This window comes from Chiloscyllium punctatum, chromosome 4 (assembly GCF_047496795.1).
Source record: "Chiloscyllium punctatum isolate Juve2018m chromosome 4, sChiPun1.3, whole genome shotgun sequence".
Classification (NCBI taxonomy): domain Eukaryota; kingdom Metazoa; phylum Chordata; class Chondrichthyes; order Orectolobiformes; family Hemiscylliidae; genus Chiloscyllium; species Chiloscyllium punctatum.
Genome location: NC_092742.1, coordinates 19264978 through 19280809, shown reverse-complemented (window position 1 = coordinate 19280809; position 15832 = coordinate 19264978). Strand labels below are relative to the sequence as shown.

General features: G+C 45.2%; 1 protein-coding gene across 4 annotated transcripts in view; it reads right to left on the bottom strand.

Moving 5' to 3' along the window:
* LOC140476113 (acetyl-coenzyme A synthetase 2-like, mitochondrial) overlaps positions 1-15832 on the bottom strand; it is a 128235-nt gene that overhangs the window by 59036 nt on the left and 53367 nt on the right. For all 4 annotated transcript variants that reach the window (XR_011960411.1, XM_072568209.1, XM_072568207.1 and 1 more), the window contains 6 exons: positions 14675-14767; positions 9982-10094; positions 9090-9216; positions 2445-2572; positions 1056-1119; positions 618-739 (listed from right to left, as the gene is read on the bottom strand). Coding sequence is in view for 3 of the 4 variants with exons in the window: in XM_072568209.1 (XP_072424310.1) it covers positions 618-739; positions 1056-1119; positions 2445-2572; positions 9090-9216; positions 9982-10094; positions 14675-14767 (647 nt within the window). In the remaining variant the exon portion in view is untranslated. The remainder of the gene's footprint in view (positions 1-617; positions 740-1055; positions 1120-2444; positions 2573-9089; positions 9217-9981; positions 10095-14674; positions 14768-15832) is intronic.

Here is a 15832-nt window from a genome sequence, read left to right as displayed (position 1 = left end):
CTCTAGACGTTTCCATGATGATAATACGGCAAGTTAGTTAGATTCTTTCCTGTTAGAGATGGTCATTGCCTGGCACCTTAGTGGACGAATGTCCCAAACCTGGATGTTTTCCGGGTCTTTCTGTGTGTGAACATCAATTGCTTCACTATCTGAGGAATTCTGAATGGAACTGAACACTAATCATCCTCAGTTCTGACCTTCGGCTCGAGGGAAGGTCACTGATGAAGAAGCTGAAGATCGTTGGGCCTAGGATACAGTCCTGGGGAACCCCTGCAGAGCTGTCCTGGAGCTGAGATCACTGACAAAAGGTAATTTCATCAACTCCAAAGTACAAACCTTTAAACCATTGTATCTGTCTGTGTGCCATGACCGTGATATAATCTCTACCTGCAGGGAACAAAAGTACCAACTTACACCCCCATACTCCATGGTACAAAGCACTAGACAGCCAGTGCATGATCCTATCAGACTGCTGAGCTCCTGTTGTTCAAGCCCATGGTGTTATAAATGGACAGCCCCATAGATTATGAACATTTTGAGTATACTGGAGTTAGTCTCAATCCTGTCCACTCTGCACAACATACACAAGAAAGCAGGGATTGACGTCAGATCACTACCTGGATTTGATCAGGAGCAGCATATTTGGCTATCTTTTGGGAGACAATGTCTTTGAGTTCCTTATCGAAGACATCCTCAGCAATGACCATCCCATCCTTCAGAACAATGAAGACATAAGACCCTGAGAAAAGAAACAGGAGTTTTTGGTTTTTCACTTTTACCCCAAGCACTGATCTTGCCCACAGTGAAACGCTCAAAATCTAAATCTGATCCACCCGCGATTGAAGGGATATGAATTTGAGTAAGGGAACCATTGGCTGGGTCACTTGCTCCTTGTTTGTCTCATTAGTATCTCCTCTCCCTGAGGACAGGGGCTTCAGACCTGAGTCAGATGTGAACTTTGGCAGCAAGGGTGCCTGCAGCCATCACTCAGTTTCACTCTTTATCCTGCCTCTGATTCTCCATAGAAACCAGAATGCTCTCAGTGCTGTCCTTACCTTCCCCTTTGATCTCGTGGGCACATCCAATGGCTGCAGACTCGGCCACAGCTTGGTGTTGGTTCTGAAAGTTCAAAGAAACCTTGCGGTCAGTGACTTAATTTGTTTGGGAGATTAAAAGCAGGCTTCTGGCCCAGGCACAGAGAAAGTGAGGACTGCCCTTTCCTGATGAATGGTTTATGCCCAAAATCTCGATTCTCCTGCTCCTCAGATGCTGCCTGACCTGCTGTGCTTTTCCAGTGGCACACACTCTCGCTTTTGGCTCAGGCAGCTCGGGCCCAGATGTCAATCAGAGATGGTTATTGCAAGCACCAACTCGGCTGAAGAAGTTCAGTAATCCTGCTCTGAAACAGGCACAGGAGCCAGAGTTCACTTTTAAAATGAGGCTTCTGCTCCTTTCAGGCAGTCCCTGCAGCCACCCATGAAAAGGACCCGATCTAGCAACGACTGGACAGCCAGCACTGATTGAGTCCAGGCCTCTTCTCTGCAAAAGTGGTAAGCAAACAGTCAACTCTAGGCCCATCAACTGGGCCCAATTATGTTAAATGTAGGAGCCTCTGTTTAGGAAAAATTGAAGAGACTTTTGCTCTGGGGGTGGTGTGTAATGCTTCCAGCCTGGATATCAGCAATAGCAACACAGGAGCAGGAGTAGGCTATTCAGCCCTTCAATTGTGCTGCACCATTCAGTATGATCATGGCTGAACCTCTAACTCAATGACATATTCCTGCCTTCTACCCTCTACCCTTTGATTTGTTCAATATCTAAACACTTGCCTGAAAGATTTACATAATTCCACCAATGAAACTCCAGAAAGGATGGAAGTGTGTCACCAGCTCATAGTGAAATGTAGAGCTTATGAAACAAATTCTACCACAACCAATTTTAAAATCATAGAATCATAGAATCCCTACACTGGGGAAACAGGCCATTTGGCCCCACAAGTCCACACTGACCCTCCGAAGAGAATCCCACCCGGACCCATTCCCCTACCCTATTACTCTACATTTCCCCTGACTAATGCATCTAGCCAACACATCCCTGAACAGTATGGGCAATTTAGCACAGCCAATTCACCTAACCTGCTAATCTTTGAATGGAGGTGGCAATAAGAAAAAGGTAGCAATAAACATGACTGTGGAATGTTGTAAAAACTCGACTGGTTCACCTATTTCCCTGACCCAGTTTCTATAAGAGTTACTGACTCTCATCAATCAATGTGGGTTAACTCTCAAACTCCCTTGAAGTGGTCAAATAAGCTAATATCAAATAAGCTCATCATCATCATCAGAGCACCCATAGATATTGAAATGATGGCCTCAGTAGGGCACACTTCCTGATGATTAAAACAAATTCTACAGTAATAGCTTTAATTCTTTCATTTCACTTACCACTGCACCTTCAATTTCAGCAGTGCCCAGCCTATGACCACTGATGTTGATAACATCATCCAACCTTCCTGTGATCTGGTAATGTCCCTCTTCAGATCTGTATGCTCCATCTCCAGTGAAGAAATGGTCTGCAAAAAACAGAAGAAGGAACTGCATTAGAAATCTTTTTTTATATTTTTGGTCAGACTGATTGCTTCTTCTCTCAGGCAATGCGGGATTGGTTCAACATAGAGCCATAGTGTCACAGAGATATACAACATGGAAAGTCATTGCCTGAACTCAATTCAGTCCAACCCGTCCACGCCGACCAGATATCCCAACCCAATCTAGTCCCACCTGCCAGCACTTGGCTGTTATCCCTCCAAACCCTTCCTATTCATATACCCATCCAAATGCCTTTTAAATGTTGCAATTGTACCAGCCTCCAACACATCCTCTGGCAGCTCATTCCATACACGTACCACCCTCTGTGTGAAAAAGTTGCCCCTTAGGTGTTTTTTATATCTTTCCCCTCTCACCCTAAACCTATGCCCTCTAGTTCTGGACTCCCCAACCCCAGGGAAAAGGCTTTGTCTATTTACCCTATCCAAGCCCCTCATAATTTTGTAAACCTCTATAAGGTCACCCCACAGCCTCCAATGCTGTAGGGAAAACAGCCCAGCCTGTTCAGCCTCTCCCTATAGCTCAAATCCTCCAACCCTTGCAACATCCTTGAGTCATACTTCATAGAGACATAGAGATGTACAGCATAGAAACAGACCCTTCAGTCCAACTTGTCCATGCCGACTAGATATCCTGAACGAGTCTAGTCCCATTTGCCAGCACTTGGCTGTTATCCCTCTAAACCCTTCCTATTCATGTACCCACATCACTGACTGTCCTCCAGACACCCCATACAATCTCTTAACTGGGAATAAAAACCAAAAGAACTGCGGATGCTGTAAATCAACAAACAAAAACAGAAGTTGCTGAAAAAGCACAACAGGTCAAGCAGCATGTGAGGAGCAGGAGAGTCAGCACTTCAGACGTAAGCCAGTCATCATGATTATTGCGGGGGGGGGGCGGGGGTGAGAGCTGAGAAATAAATACGAGGGTGGGTCGGGGTGAGGGTGGGGTGAGGAAGGTAGGTGGGAAGGCAATAGGTGGGTGCAGGTGGAGGTTGATGGTGATAGGTCGGTGGGGAGCACTGAGCGAATAGGTGAGAAGGAAGATGAACAAGACAGGCCAAGAAGGCGGTGCCGAGTTGGAGGGTTGGATCTGGGATGGGGTGAGGGGAGGCCAGATTTGGAAACTGGTGAAGTCAGCATTGATGCCGTGTAGTTGTAGGATCCTGAGGCAGGAGATGAGGTGTTCCTCCTCCAGTTGACTTTCATCTGTGAAAAGAAATCAAAGTTAGTGTTTCGGGTCCAGTCACCGGATCCAAAACATTAACTTTGATTTCCCTGCACAGATGCTGCCAGACCTGCTGAGCTTTTCCAGCAACTTTTGTTTTTGTTTCTTATCTGGGAAGACTGTTTGTGCAAGGAACCTTCAATTGAGTTCAGGCAATGACTTTGTGTTAAAACTCTCATGCTTGTTTTCAAACCTCTCCCTAGCCGTGTCCCTCCCTTTCTTTGAAGCTACATCAGATTTTCCAACCCTTGTCTTATTTTAGCCCTCTGCAGCATTCCCAATCTTCACTGTCCCACCATTGGCAGTGATGGCCTAAGCCACTGAAGTTCTTTTACTTAGATTTCTGCTTCTCTATCCCCTTTGAAGCCGTTCCCTGAGTTCCTCTTATTGGTTATTGGTCATCTGATAGCTACGTATCTGGCTCATTGTCAAATCTTGTTTGCTAATAGGCAGGCAAAACACATTGGAACCTTCTGCCATGTCAAAGGCACTACATAAATGCAAAAAGGTTAGCCACAGCTCAGTGGTTAGCACTGTTGCTGCTGATTTTTAAATGTCATGAGTTCAAACCTTACTCTGAAAATTAAAGGGATCCTGTTTGTAGTGGTTATATCCCTACAGCTACACTAGAAGGCCTTGATTTAATTCCCACCTGCTGTAGACAGGTGACATACATGATGTAAAGAATAAACATTGGGCTCTTGTGGTGAAATGGTAGTGTCCCTATCTCTGAGCCAGTAAACCTGAGGTGTATCACAATACATCTAAAATGGCTGGTTAACATTGTGTATAAATTCAAGGAGTTGTTATAGAGGAGGATACTGTGAATTTTCTTTTAGTTCTTTCATGGGATGTGGGCTTTGCTGGCTAGGCCAGCGTTTGTTGCGCATCCCTCAGAAAGCAGTTAAGAGTTAACCATATTGGTGGCAGTCTGGAGTCACGTGTAGGCCAGATAAAGATGGCAGAATTCCTTTCCTGAAATTGCTGAACCAGATGGATTTTAAACATGATTGGTGATAGTTCCCCCAGGATGGGGGGAGTCCAAAACTAGAGGGCATAGGTTTAAGGTGAGAGGGTAAAGATATAAAATGAACCTCAGGGGCAACTTTTTCACTCAGAGGGTGGGGCATGTATGGAATGAGCTGCCAGAGGAGGAGGTGGAGACTGGTACAATTACAACATTTAAAAGGCATCTGGATGGGTAGGAGAATAGAATGGGTTTAGAGGCTATGGGCTAAATGCTGGCAAATGGGACTCAATTAATTAAGGATCTCTGGTTGGCGTGGATAAGCTGGACCGAAGGGTCTGTTTCCATGCAGTACATTTCTATGATTCTATGACTTTATGACACCAGCTTTAATCTCTAGGGTTTAACAAACTGAACTTAAATTCCACAAAATGCCATTGTAGGATTGGAACCCACTGCCCCAGAACATTAACCTGGGTCTCTAGATTGCTGAAGCAGTGACCATACATCCAACCCACTATCTCCCCTAAACATATCCCCTTCCCTTAAGGAGATGTCCACAGACACATGCCTGGAACTCTTGCTGTGACTGTTCAGCAGCTCAGCTAAGGTTCAGCATCATTGTTGAGAACTCGGCCAATGTACCAGCGATATTACAGTGCGGGATTTGGGAGGCTATACAAAATGCAGGGCTCTGCTGTCCAGCAGGAGGGAGTGGTTCAGGCTCACGATGGGGACCCTGAATTGATTTTTATCCTTTCCCCCGTCCAAAGGTTCATCCATCTCATATCTTTACTGTGAACCAGAAACCCAGTATGTGTCAGGAATCAAACAGTGGGAACACACCAATCAATACTACAAACCAATGGCTCATGTGGTCAGTTCATCCAACAGGATCCACCTGGGTTTAATCACTTCCTGACAAACGCACTCTTTCTATCCCACTTTATCAGAAACTTTAAGGTTAGAATCGAATTTGAAACTGTTCAAAGGAATTTTGTTTCCAAAACGTGAACAGCAACGACGGACCCAAACCATAAATCCTCTTTCTTCAAATGGTCAGGGTCTGCAATGCACTAGGGTGGAGGAAGCAGATTCAATAGTGACATTCAAAAGGGATTTGTATAGTCATGTGAAGGTTATGGGGTAGGAGCAGGGGGAGTAGGGATAACAGGACTGCTCTTGGAAAGAGCTAGCACTAATTTGATGGGCTGATTGGCCTGCTGGCATGCTGTACCAGCTGCTGATCCTAACGATTGGAAGTGCAAAACCAACACCAGTGGCTGTCCTGTTCAACTTAGTCAGAAGACGATCCGACATGAATGTAATTCTGACGCTTTTCGATAAATCAGACAACGACTAACACACATGAGCTTTGGAGACAGACAGCTGGCCTTGAGAGGAAAATATTAACAACATCAAATGACAGCTTCACTTTGTCAAATGGGCTTGTCATCTTCCAGCTTGTCCGACATGATCCATCGAGACAAAGTACTCTGTCCAAATCCCACAGTTCAATTGTGGCTGACCCTTCACTGACACAGAGAAGGATCAAGAGGTCACAAATCTGGATAAATCATTCTGAAGCAAGTTGTTTAGACATCAGCTCACTGGATTGCCACAGGAGATGTGGGTGTGTTTATCGATCTTCAATATCATGTGCAGTTCCTTCTGCCTCTCCCTTCCAGCTCCTAAGGACAGCCATCTTCAGGATCTAACAGATAGCAGGCAGTACTGCACTCTGTCACATCCTGTGTCACAACCTTTCTCTATTTTGTTTGCCCTGACTGGGTCATTGCTCCTTTCTCATTCCCCCAATGTTCTCATCTCTCAAACTTAACACAGGCAAGCTTTGGAACAATTCACCAGCAGCCAAGCCATACGTCATGGGGTTTATTGTGTAACCAGTAAAAGCTTTTTATTTATTCACTTATGGGATGTTGGCTGGGCTAACATTTATTGCCCATCCCTAGTTGCCTTTGAGAAGGTGGTGGTGAGCTGCCTTCTTGAACCGCTGCAGTCCATTCTCTGTAGGTTAGCCCACAACGCCCTTACAGAGGGAATTCTAAGATTTTGACCCAACAACAGTGAAGGAACGGGGATGCCTTTCCAAGTCAGGATGGTGAGTCACTTGGGGGGGAACTTGCAGGCGGTGGTGTTCCCATGTATCTGCAGCTCTTGTTCTTCAAGATGGGTTTGGAAGATGCTGTCTAAGGAGCCTTGATAAATATGTGCAGTGAACCTTGAAGATGGTATCTTTATACTAATATCTGGAATGGGCAGGATGTCTTGTGAGGAAAGATTGGACAGGCCAGCTTTGTACCTGCTGGAGCTTCAAACAGTAAGTGCCAACTTGATTGAAACATAAGTGTAGATGTGGAGAAGATGTATTGTCTTGTGGGAGTATCTGTGACTAGGGGTCACTGTTTAAAAATAAGGGGTCACATATTTAAAACTGAGGTGAGGTGAAATCCTTTTTCTCTGAGGGCCATGAGTCTTTGGAACTCTTTTCCTTGCTGAACGCTGGCAGGTGGGACTAGATTGGGTTGGGATATCTGGTTGGCATGGACGGGTTGGATCGAAGGGTCTGTTTCCATGCTGTACAGCTCTATGACTCTAAGTGCAGTCTTTGAATATTTTTAAGAGGTGGATATATTCTTGGTAAGAAAGGTTATCAGGAATAGGAGGGAATAACGAATAGTCATATCAGCCACCATCTTACTGAAAGACGAAGCAGGTTTGAGGGGTTAAGTGGCCTACTCGTGCTCCTAATCTATATCTTAATAATTTACAAAACAGAAGGTGGCCGTTTGGCCCATTGTGCTGTGTATTTGAAAGATTTATCCAATGAGTTAGCAATGCTGCCTCACAGCACGAGGGGCCCGGGTTTGATCCCACCCTCGCTGCAACTGTCTGTACGGAGTTTACACATTCTCCCCAAGTCTGTGCAGGTTCCCTCCCACAGTCCAATGTGCAGGTTAGGTGGATTGGCCATGCCAAATGCCATAGTGTGCAGGTTAGATGGATTAGCCATGGGATATAGTAGAGGGTTACAGGAATAGGGTAGGGGCTGGGTCAGGATGGGATACTTTTCAGAGGGTCAGTGTGGACTTGATGGATCAAATGGCCTGCTTCCAAACTGGCGGGATTCTATGAGTCTCATTCCACATTTTACTGCAAATCGTGCCTTTTTCAGTTCAACATTCAACTCCTTACTATCAAATTTGACTCTATCACCTGTTCATTCAGTTAAAAATCACACAACACCAGGCTATAGTCCAACAAGTTTAATTGGAAGCACTAGCTTTCAGAGCACTGCTCCTTCATCAGGTGGTTGTGACCTGACGAAGGAGCAAATCTCCAAAATCTAATGTTTCCAATTAAACCTGTTGGACTATAACCTGGTGTTGTGTGCCTTTTCATGCAGCGACATTAGAACTCATAAACTTCCCTCAGAAATTAAGCCCCCCTCCCCCACCAACCTCACTGGATTCCTCTATCAATTTATCTTTAAAGCTGTTTCCACTGAGTACTGATCATCCCCCTTCCCCACCAGCAGATAAAGTCTCTCTTATCAAAGCTTTACTCTATCAAATCCCTTCACTTGGTGATAGTTTCTCTATCAAATCCCTTCACTGTGATAGTTATTCTATCAAATCCCTTCATCATTCAGAAGGCCTCCATTAATTCTCCCTCGAATATTCTCACACTAAGCAGAAAGATCCTGGTTTCTTCAGTCCCATCAGACATAGCTGAAGGCCCCTCCATCCACACGGCCATTTTAGTAAGTTAAAGAAGAAGATACAAACACTGGAGGTCATTTGGAAATGGTTCGCCCAGCTGATTCCTGGGATGAAGGGCGTGTCATATGAGGAAAGGTTGAGCAGGTTGGGCCTACACTCACTAGTGTTTAGAAGAATTAGCTATGACGTTTTTGAAACATGTAAGATTCTGACATGGTAGATCTTTAGAGGATGGTTCTGCTCCTGGGGAAGGGGACACTGTTTAAGAATCAGGAGCTTAACATAATAACGAGGAGGAATTCCATCCCAGAGGATGGTTCGTGTTTTGGAATTTCTTGTGAGCAATGGAGACTAGGTCCCTGAATATATTCAAGGTAGAGATAGGCAGGTTGTTGACTGACAAGGGAGTCAAAGACAAGCAAATAGAACTGAGGCCACATCAGATCAGTCATGATCATACTGAATGGTGGGGCAGGCTGGAGGGACTGAATGTTCTACTCTCTCTCCCAGTCCTCTTGGAATCAGTACAACACATCCACTTACTGGGGTAGGCTTTAAAATAGGTGTTCACAAATCGGTTGTGGTCATTGTAGATAGTCCGAGCCATCCCTGGCCATGGCTGTGCGATGCAGAGTGATCCGGAGATTGCGTTCCCCGTTAATCTCTGACCCTGGAACAGGCACAAAGCAGACGTCAATAGAATTCTGAAACCTAATCCAAGGTCTGAGATTGAAACTACCGAGAGTGGCTGTGGAGAGCGATCAGAGATGAATTAGTCCTCCGATTCAAGAATGGGGACACAGATGTATCTGGATGAGAATGTGAAAGAATGGGGAACTGGAAGATCTGCTAAAACATCACTGAGGCAGAGATGTACTGGGGTAGCTCATATCGGGTTTAAGCAGCAATACAGATTGTTTCAGCTGAAAGGCCTGTTTCTGTGCTGTGTATCCCAGATAATTCTCCATTGTGTAACTAATGGACTCCACTGGACCTTTAGCCATTGGGATGTGGATGGAGCTGCCCCATTATCTATTGATGAGTGAAAAACATGGTATTCTCAGGGATAACTCACAGGCATGCTATTCCCACACTCTACCCTTGACCCGAACTGAAAAGGAAAATACTATGGCAGTTACACATCAAGTATCCCATATATTCCCATTGAATCCCAGCCAGATCCAACAGGTTAAAGTCTCATTCCAAAGAGACTCTATTTCCAGCACAGAAAGAGGCCCTTCAGCCCAACTCGTCCATGCTGACCAGCTTTCCTAACCTGAACGAGTCCCATGTGCCTGCGTTTGGCCCATATCCCTCTAAACCTTTCCTATGCTGGAGAAGGCACCCCCACCTCAGGCAAATCTTGCTACTTACTTCTCTCCACAGATAAAGATGAGGTGAAGTAAAGGGAAAAATATCAAGATTTTCTAATTACATGCTCGTTCATGAGTACTGGGTCGATTCCGAAGAAGGGTCTCATTGCCATAGCTGGGAGTATCTTGGCATCTCTATCTGCAGGCCGAGGAGCGATACAGATACCGCCAGTCTCTGAAACAAAAAAACAACACAAACTCTCCTCATCAGTCAACTCACTATTCTGACTGGGAAATATATTGACATTCCTTCAGTGTCACTGCATCAAAATCCTGGAACTCCCACCACAGTGGCATTGTGGGTCCACCTACAGCACATGGACAGCAGCGGTTCAAGATGGCAACTTATCAACACCTTCTCATGGGCAACTAGGGACAGGCAATAAATGCTGGCCCAGCCAGAGATGCCTACATCCCATGAATTAATTTTAAGAAATGGATGGAGGGTCATTTCAGAATGGTAGGAAGTCTTTGTGGTACTCTAAAATGGTGCGAACCTTCGACATGCACCGTATCAGAACATATATCAGATAAGCTTTGATGTTGGCAAAGAAATGTTTCTCCATAGGAACTCACCATTTCCAGGGTACATGGACTTTAACCAACAGTTCCTCATCCCATTAAGCCAATCTCATTAGCTCTCCAGCTTCAGAATTCTCACAGTGGGCCCTAAGGGTGTGGCTTGAGTTTAGGTGTAGATAGAAGTCTGAATAAGTGGGTGGAGGAGTGTTATGTAAAGAAGGGGCTTTGCTTCATGGGGCATTGGTGCCACTATTGGGGAAAGAGGCAACAGTTCCACTGGGGTGGACTTCACTTAAACCGGGCTGGGGCCAGCTTCTTGGTGAATCAAACACCAAGGGCAGATGACCGGACTTTAAAGAAAAGCTGGGTGAATTCAATAAAAGGTAAATTCAAAGGCAGCAAGGGAAATGTTGAGCACAGCAACATTTTTGGGTGTAAAATATAGACTAGGAAGGAGAAAGGAGAGCAACTACCAATCAGATGAAATCATTTTCATTTCATACGCACGATGAAGTTGTTGACTTGAGAGAACAAGACTGAACCTTAGGTAAAGCAGATACTTGGGCAAAGAGAATGGGACATTAGTGAATACAGTGAGATCAGGAGAAATTGGAAAAGTAGGGAGAGCTAAAATACATGACATTAGGTGACTGGCACATTTCATCAACACGAATTGGCTTTAATGCGATTGAAGAATTTAGATCGTTATTTGTAGAACGCAAACGTTCCTTACCTGTTTTGGCTATCAATCGATTGGTTTAAATGGTGCTGCTATTACCCGATTTTCTAATAACGCGGGATCAAACAGGAACGGAACTATCGCGTTATAGAAGAACAGACTAGCAGTTACAGAGACATGGTTACAGTATTCCAGGATACTTAACTTTCAGAAGAAATGGGCAAAATGGAAATGGAGATGAGGTAACTCTGATCAGAAAGAAGGGGAGAAAGACAATAGAAAGAAAGGATCTCAGCTCAGGAAATCATGAATTAAAATCAAGTCTTTTTTTTTAGATTACCTACAGTGTGGAAACAGGCCCTTTGGCCCAACAAGTCCACACCGACCCTCCGAACAGCAATCCACCCAGACCCATTCCCCTACACCTAACACTACAGGCAATTTAGCATGGCCAATTCACCTAACCTACACGTTTTTGGACTGTGGGAGGAAACCCACGCAGACACGGGGAGAATGTGCAAACTCCACACAGACAGTTGCCTGAGGTGGGAATTGAACCCATATCTCTGGCGTTGTGAGGCAGCAGTGCTAACCACTGTGCCACCATACTGCCCGTTTGGTTGGAGCTAAGAAATGGGAAATTGATGCAAGTTTTTTGTTGGCCCCCTAGCAGTGTGTAGAACAGAGTATAAATCAGCAAATCCAGTATGTCTGTAATAAGGTTTATACAGTAATCATGGGAGGTTTTAATAAACCAAAAATCCAAATTGACAGTAATAGTGTGGCAGATGGGTATATGGAATACAGCCATGTATAAAATTGTTTTCTGAATCAGTATGTCAAGGAAAGTCATTTTAGATCAAACACTGTGTGATAAGAAAGAATTAATGCATAGCTTTATACTAAAGAGATTCTAAGGGAAGAGTGACCATAATATATTGTAGACATTTTTCTGGGTATATAGTATGATTAGAGGCAGAGACAGGTGAAATTATGATGGGTGTAAGAAAATGCAAGAGACACATCAATTATTTTGTGTCTGTTTTCACAGTTGAAGTTTAAGAAATATTCTGGAAATAATGTGAAACCAAGGGTCCACCAAAAGCGAGGAACTTAAAGGGATTGGTATAAGTACTGGACAAACTACTTGAACTGAGTGCTAACAAGATGGATATGATATACTAGGACAGTATTTAATGGTTCTGGGGAGTCAGGAACAGGCCCAGGGAGACTAAGGGCTAAACCAGAGGACTTTCTGGGATCAAGAGGACAGCTTCTGTGGTCAATCTATTGCATAACAGCGCCACTGGGAAGGTAGTGGCTACTGCTGGTATGACTCCCATTTGAGATCCCGGAGCAAAATTGGATCCCATGCCTACAAGCGAAGGTGCTGTGTGGAACTGGGGGTGAGGAGGAGATTATGGAAGAGGGGAGAGGGCCGAGAGTGCTTCACAACCAGCTACCCACTTCCTGATGCCGAAGTGTTCTGAAGAAGGGTTACTAGATCTGAAATATTAACTCTGCTTTCTCTCCAGAGATGCTGCTAGACTCCTGAGTTTTTCCAGCAATTTCCGTTTTTCTTCCTGGGTCCCCTTTGAAATCTTTTGAGTGAGGGGGTGTCCCCGGTGTGCTTGCCAGCAAACAATAACTTCCACCTAGAAGAACAGGAGCAGCAATACACAGGAACACCACCATCTGCAAATTTCTCTCTGAGCCACTCTCTGATCCGACTTGGAAATATACCACCGTTCCTTCACTGTCACTGGGTCAAAATCCTGGAATAACATTGCTGCTGATGTCCCAACATGGGTCTGCACAGTTTCAAAATGGAAGCTCAACTCCACCATCTGGAGTTGCCCCGAATAAGAAAGCAAATGAAAACCCACACGGATTTGCTTGTTGTGCTCCCCACTTTAGGCAGTTAGTACCATTTCTCAGACCCTTCTTCTTCCAAGAAACCTGTCAGACAATTTTCCTCAAGGGCAATGCCCCTTTAAGGCAAGTGGCTTCAGTGACAGGGACAGCTGCTTGGGACAGCTGCTGTGGTTTCTGATCTCAGCACAGAACCCCCCCACCCCCCCCCCCCACTCCTTACCCTGTGACCGACTGCAGCATTTTATAGCAATGTTTGTGTATCTCTCGATGCAGTCAGGTTTTCCGTTCAATGTTCCCAGATATCGTGCCAAGCTGAAAGATCCTCATAATTATTTATTGGGCAAACAGCCTCAGGACAGTTCCCATCACTGCTTGAGTATTATTAATACATGAATAGTTCCCCCTGCCTAATAGTCATGCAATTGAACAGAAACCCTGCCTAACAGTCACACAATTGAACAGAAACCCAGACACGGAATTCACACACACACACTGACGTGATGAAGGAGCAGCACTCAAAATGCAATTCTTTTTTTCATTCTAAGGCTGTGCCCTTAGCCAAGCTGTTCCAGTACAGCTGTAACACTTACATCTACCCAACAATGTGGCAAATTGCCCACGTATGCCCAGGAAGGACAAATCCAACCTGGCCAATTACCACCCCATCAGTCTACTCTTAATCATCAGTAAAGTTGGCATCAACAGTGCTATCAAGCAACACCAGCTCAGCAATACCCTGCTCAGTGATGCCCAGTTTGGGTTCTGCCAGGGCCACTCAGCTCCTGACCTCATTACAGCCTTGGTTAAAACACGGACAGAAGAGCTGAATTCCAGAAGGTGAGGTGAGAGTGACAGCCCTTAATACAAGACAGTATTTGACCGAGTGTGACATCAAGAAGCCCTCGCAAGGCTGGAATCAATGGGCATCAGGGGGAAAACTCTCTGCTGGTTAGAGACATACCTGGCACATAGAAACATGTTATCACTATTAGAGGTCAATCATCTCAGCTCCAGGACATCTCTGCAAGAGTTCCTCAGGGTAGTGTCCTAGGCCGAATCATCTTCAGCTGCTTCATCAATGACCTTCCTTCCATCATAAAGTCAGAGGTGGGGATGTTCACCGATAATTGCACCATGTTCAGCACCTTTAGCCACTCCTCAGACAATGAAACAGTCCATTTCAAATGCAACAAGATCTGGACAACATTGAGGTTTGGCCGACAGTCAGGCCTCAATGTTAAACAACGTATGTACTGGACAATGGGTATCACTTGGTAACTATGCCGACAGACTGGCTTTGTCTGCAGTGTTTATTTTCTTTCATGGGGGTGTAGCCATCCCTGACAAGCCAGCATTCATTGTCTATCGTGAATTATCGTTGAACTAAGTGGCTTGACAGGCCGTTTCAGGGTGGGCAGGAGTCACATGTAAGCCAGACTGGGGAGGGACGGCAGATTTCCTTCTCTAAAAGATAGTAGTGAACCAGATGAATTTTTGCCAACAGTCAATGATACTTTCATGGTCACCGTGACACAGACCAGCTACGTATTCCAGATTTGAGAAAGTGAATTTAAATTCTACCAGCTGCCATAGTGGAATTTGAACCCGTGATCCCAGAATTTTAGCGTGGCCCACTGGATTACCCATCCAGTGACAGGACCAGTACGTAACTGTCTTACCTGTCTGCCACCAAGTATCCACCACTGGGCATTTGCCATCCCCAACAACTCTATAATACCAGTCCCATGCCTCAGGGTTGATGGGCTCTCCAACTGAAAAATCAAAAGTCAGACAGAATGAGATAGTTAATTTTATTCACTCCCAAATTAATATAATCACAGAATCCCCACAGCGTAGAAGCAGGTCATTCGGCCCATTGAGTCAACAACGACACTTCAAATACCATCCCCCCCTGCCCTATCCCTGTAACCCTGCATTCCCCATGGTTAACCCAGCTAGCCCATACATCCCTGGTCACTATGGGGCAATTTAGCATGGCCACTCCAGCTAACCTGCATATCTTTGGACTGTGGGAGGAAACTGGAGCATGCAGAGGGAGCCCATAGAGACACAGGGAGAGTGTGCAAGTTCCACACAGACAGTAGCTTGAGGGTGGAATTGAATCTGGGTCCCTGGTGCTGTGAGGCAGCAGTGGTAACCACTGAGGCACCGTGCCACCTGACATCTTAACCAAGAGCCTGAACGTAGAACACTGGTTAGGCCTCAGCCGGAATATTGTGCCCAGTTCTGTCCCTTAGGCTTTAGAAAGGATGGAGAGGTCTTGAAGGGGTTCTGAAGGAGACTTACTAGTTTGTAACCAGGGGTGAAGGACTTCAGTTGTCTGATGAGACGTTAGAATCTGCAGTTTGTCTCCATTAAGCAGAGATCGTTTGGGGAGACCATCATGGAGGCCGTCTTTGTGTGGATCCACAGGAAATGGGTGAGATGCTAAACAAATATTTTGTGTCAGTATTTACTGCGGAGAAGAATATGGAAGCTAGGGACCATGGGGAAATAAACAGTGAAGGCTTGAAAAGTGTCTATATCACAGGGCAGGGGGTACTAAAATCCCCAGAATCTGATCAAATGTTTCCTAGAAGCTAGGGAAGAGATTGCTGAGCCCCTTGCTGAAATATTTGCATCATTGACAGCTAGGGGTGAGGTGTCAGAAGGCTAGAGGGTGCCTAGTGTGGTGCCATTATTTAAGGAAGGTGGTAAGGAAAAGCCAGGGAACTCTAGACCAGTGAGCCTGACATCAGTGATGGGTAAGTTGTTGGAGGGGATCCTGACGGACAGGATTAACATGCATTTGGAAAGGCACGAACTGATTAGGGATA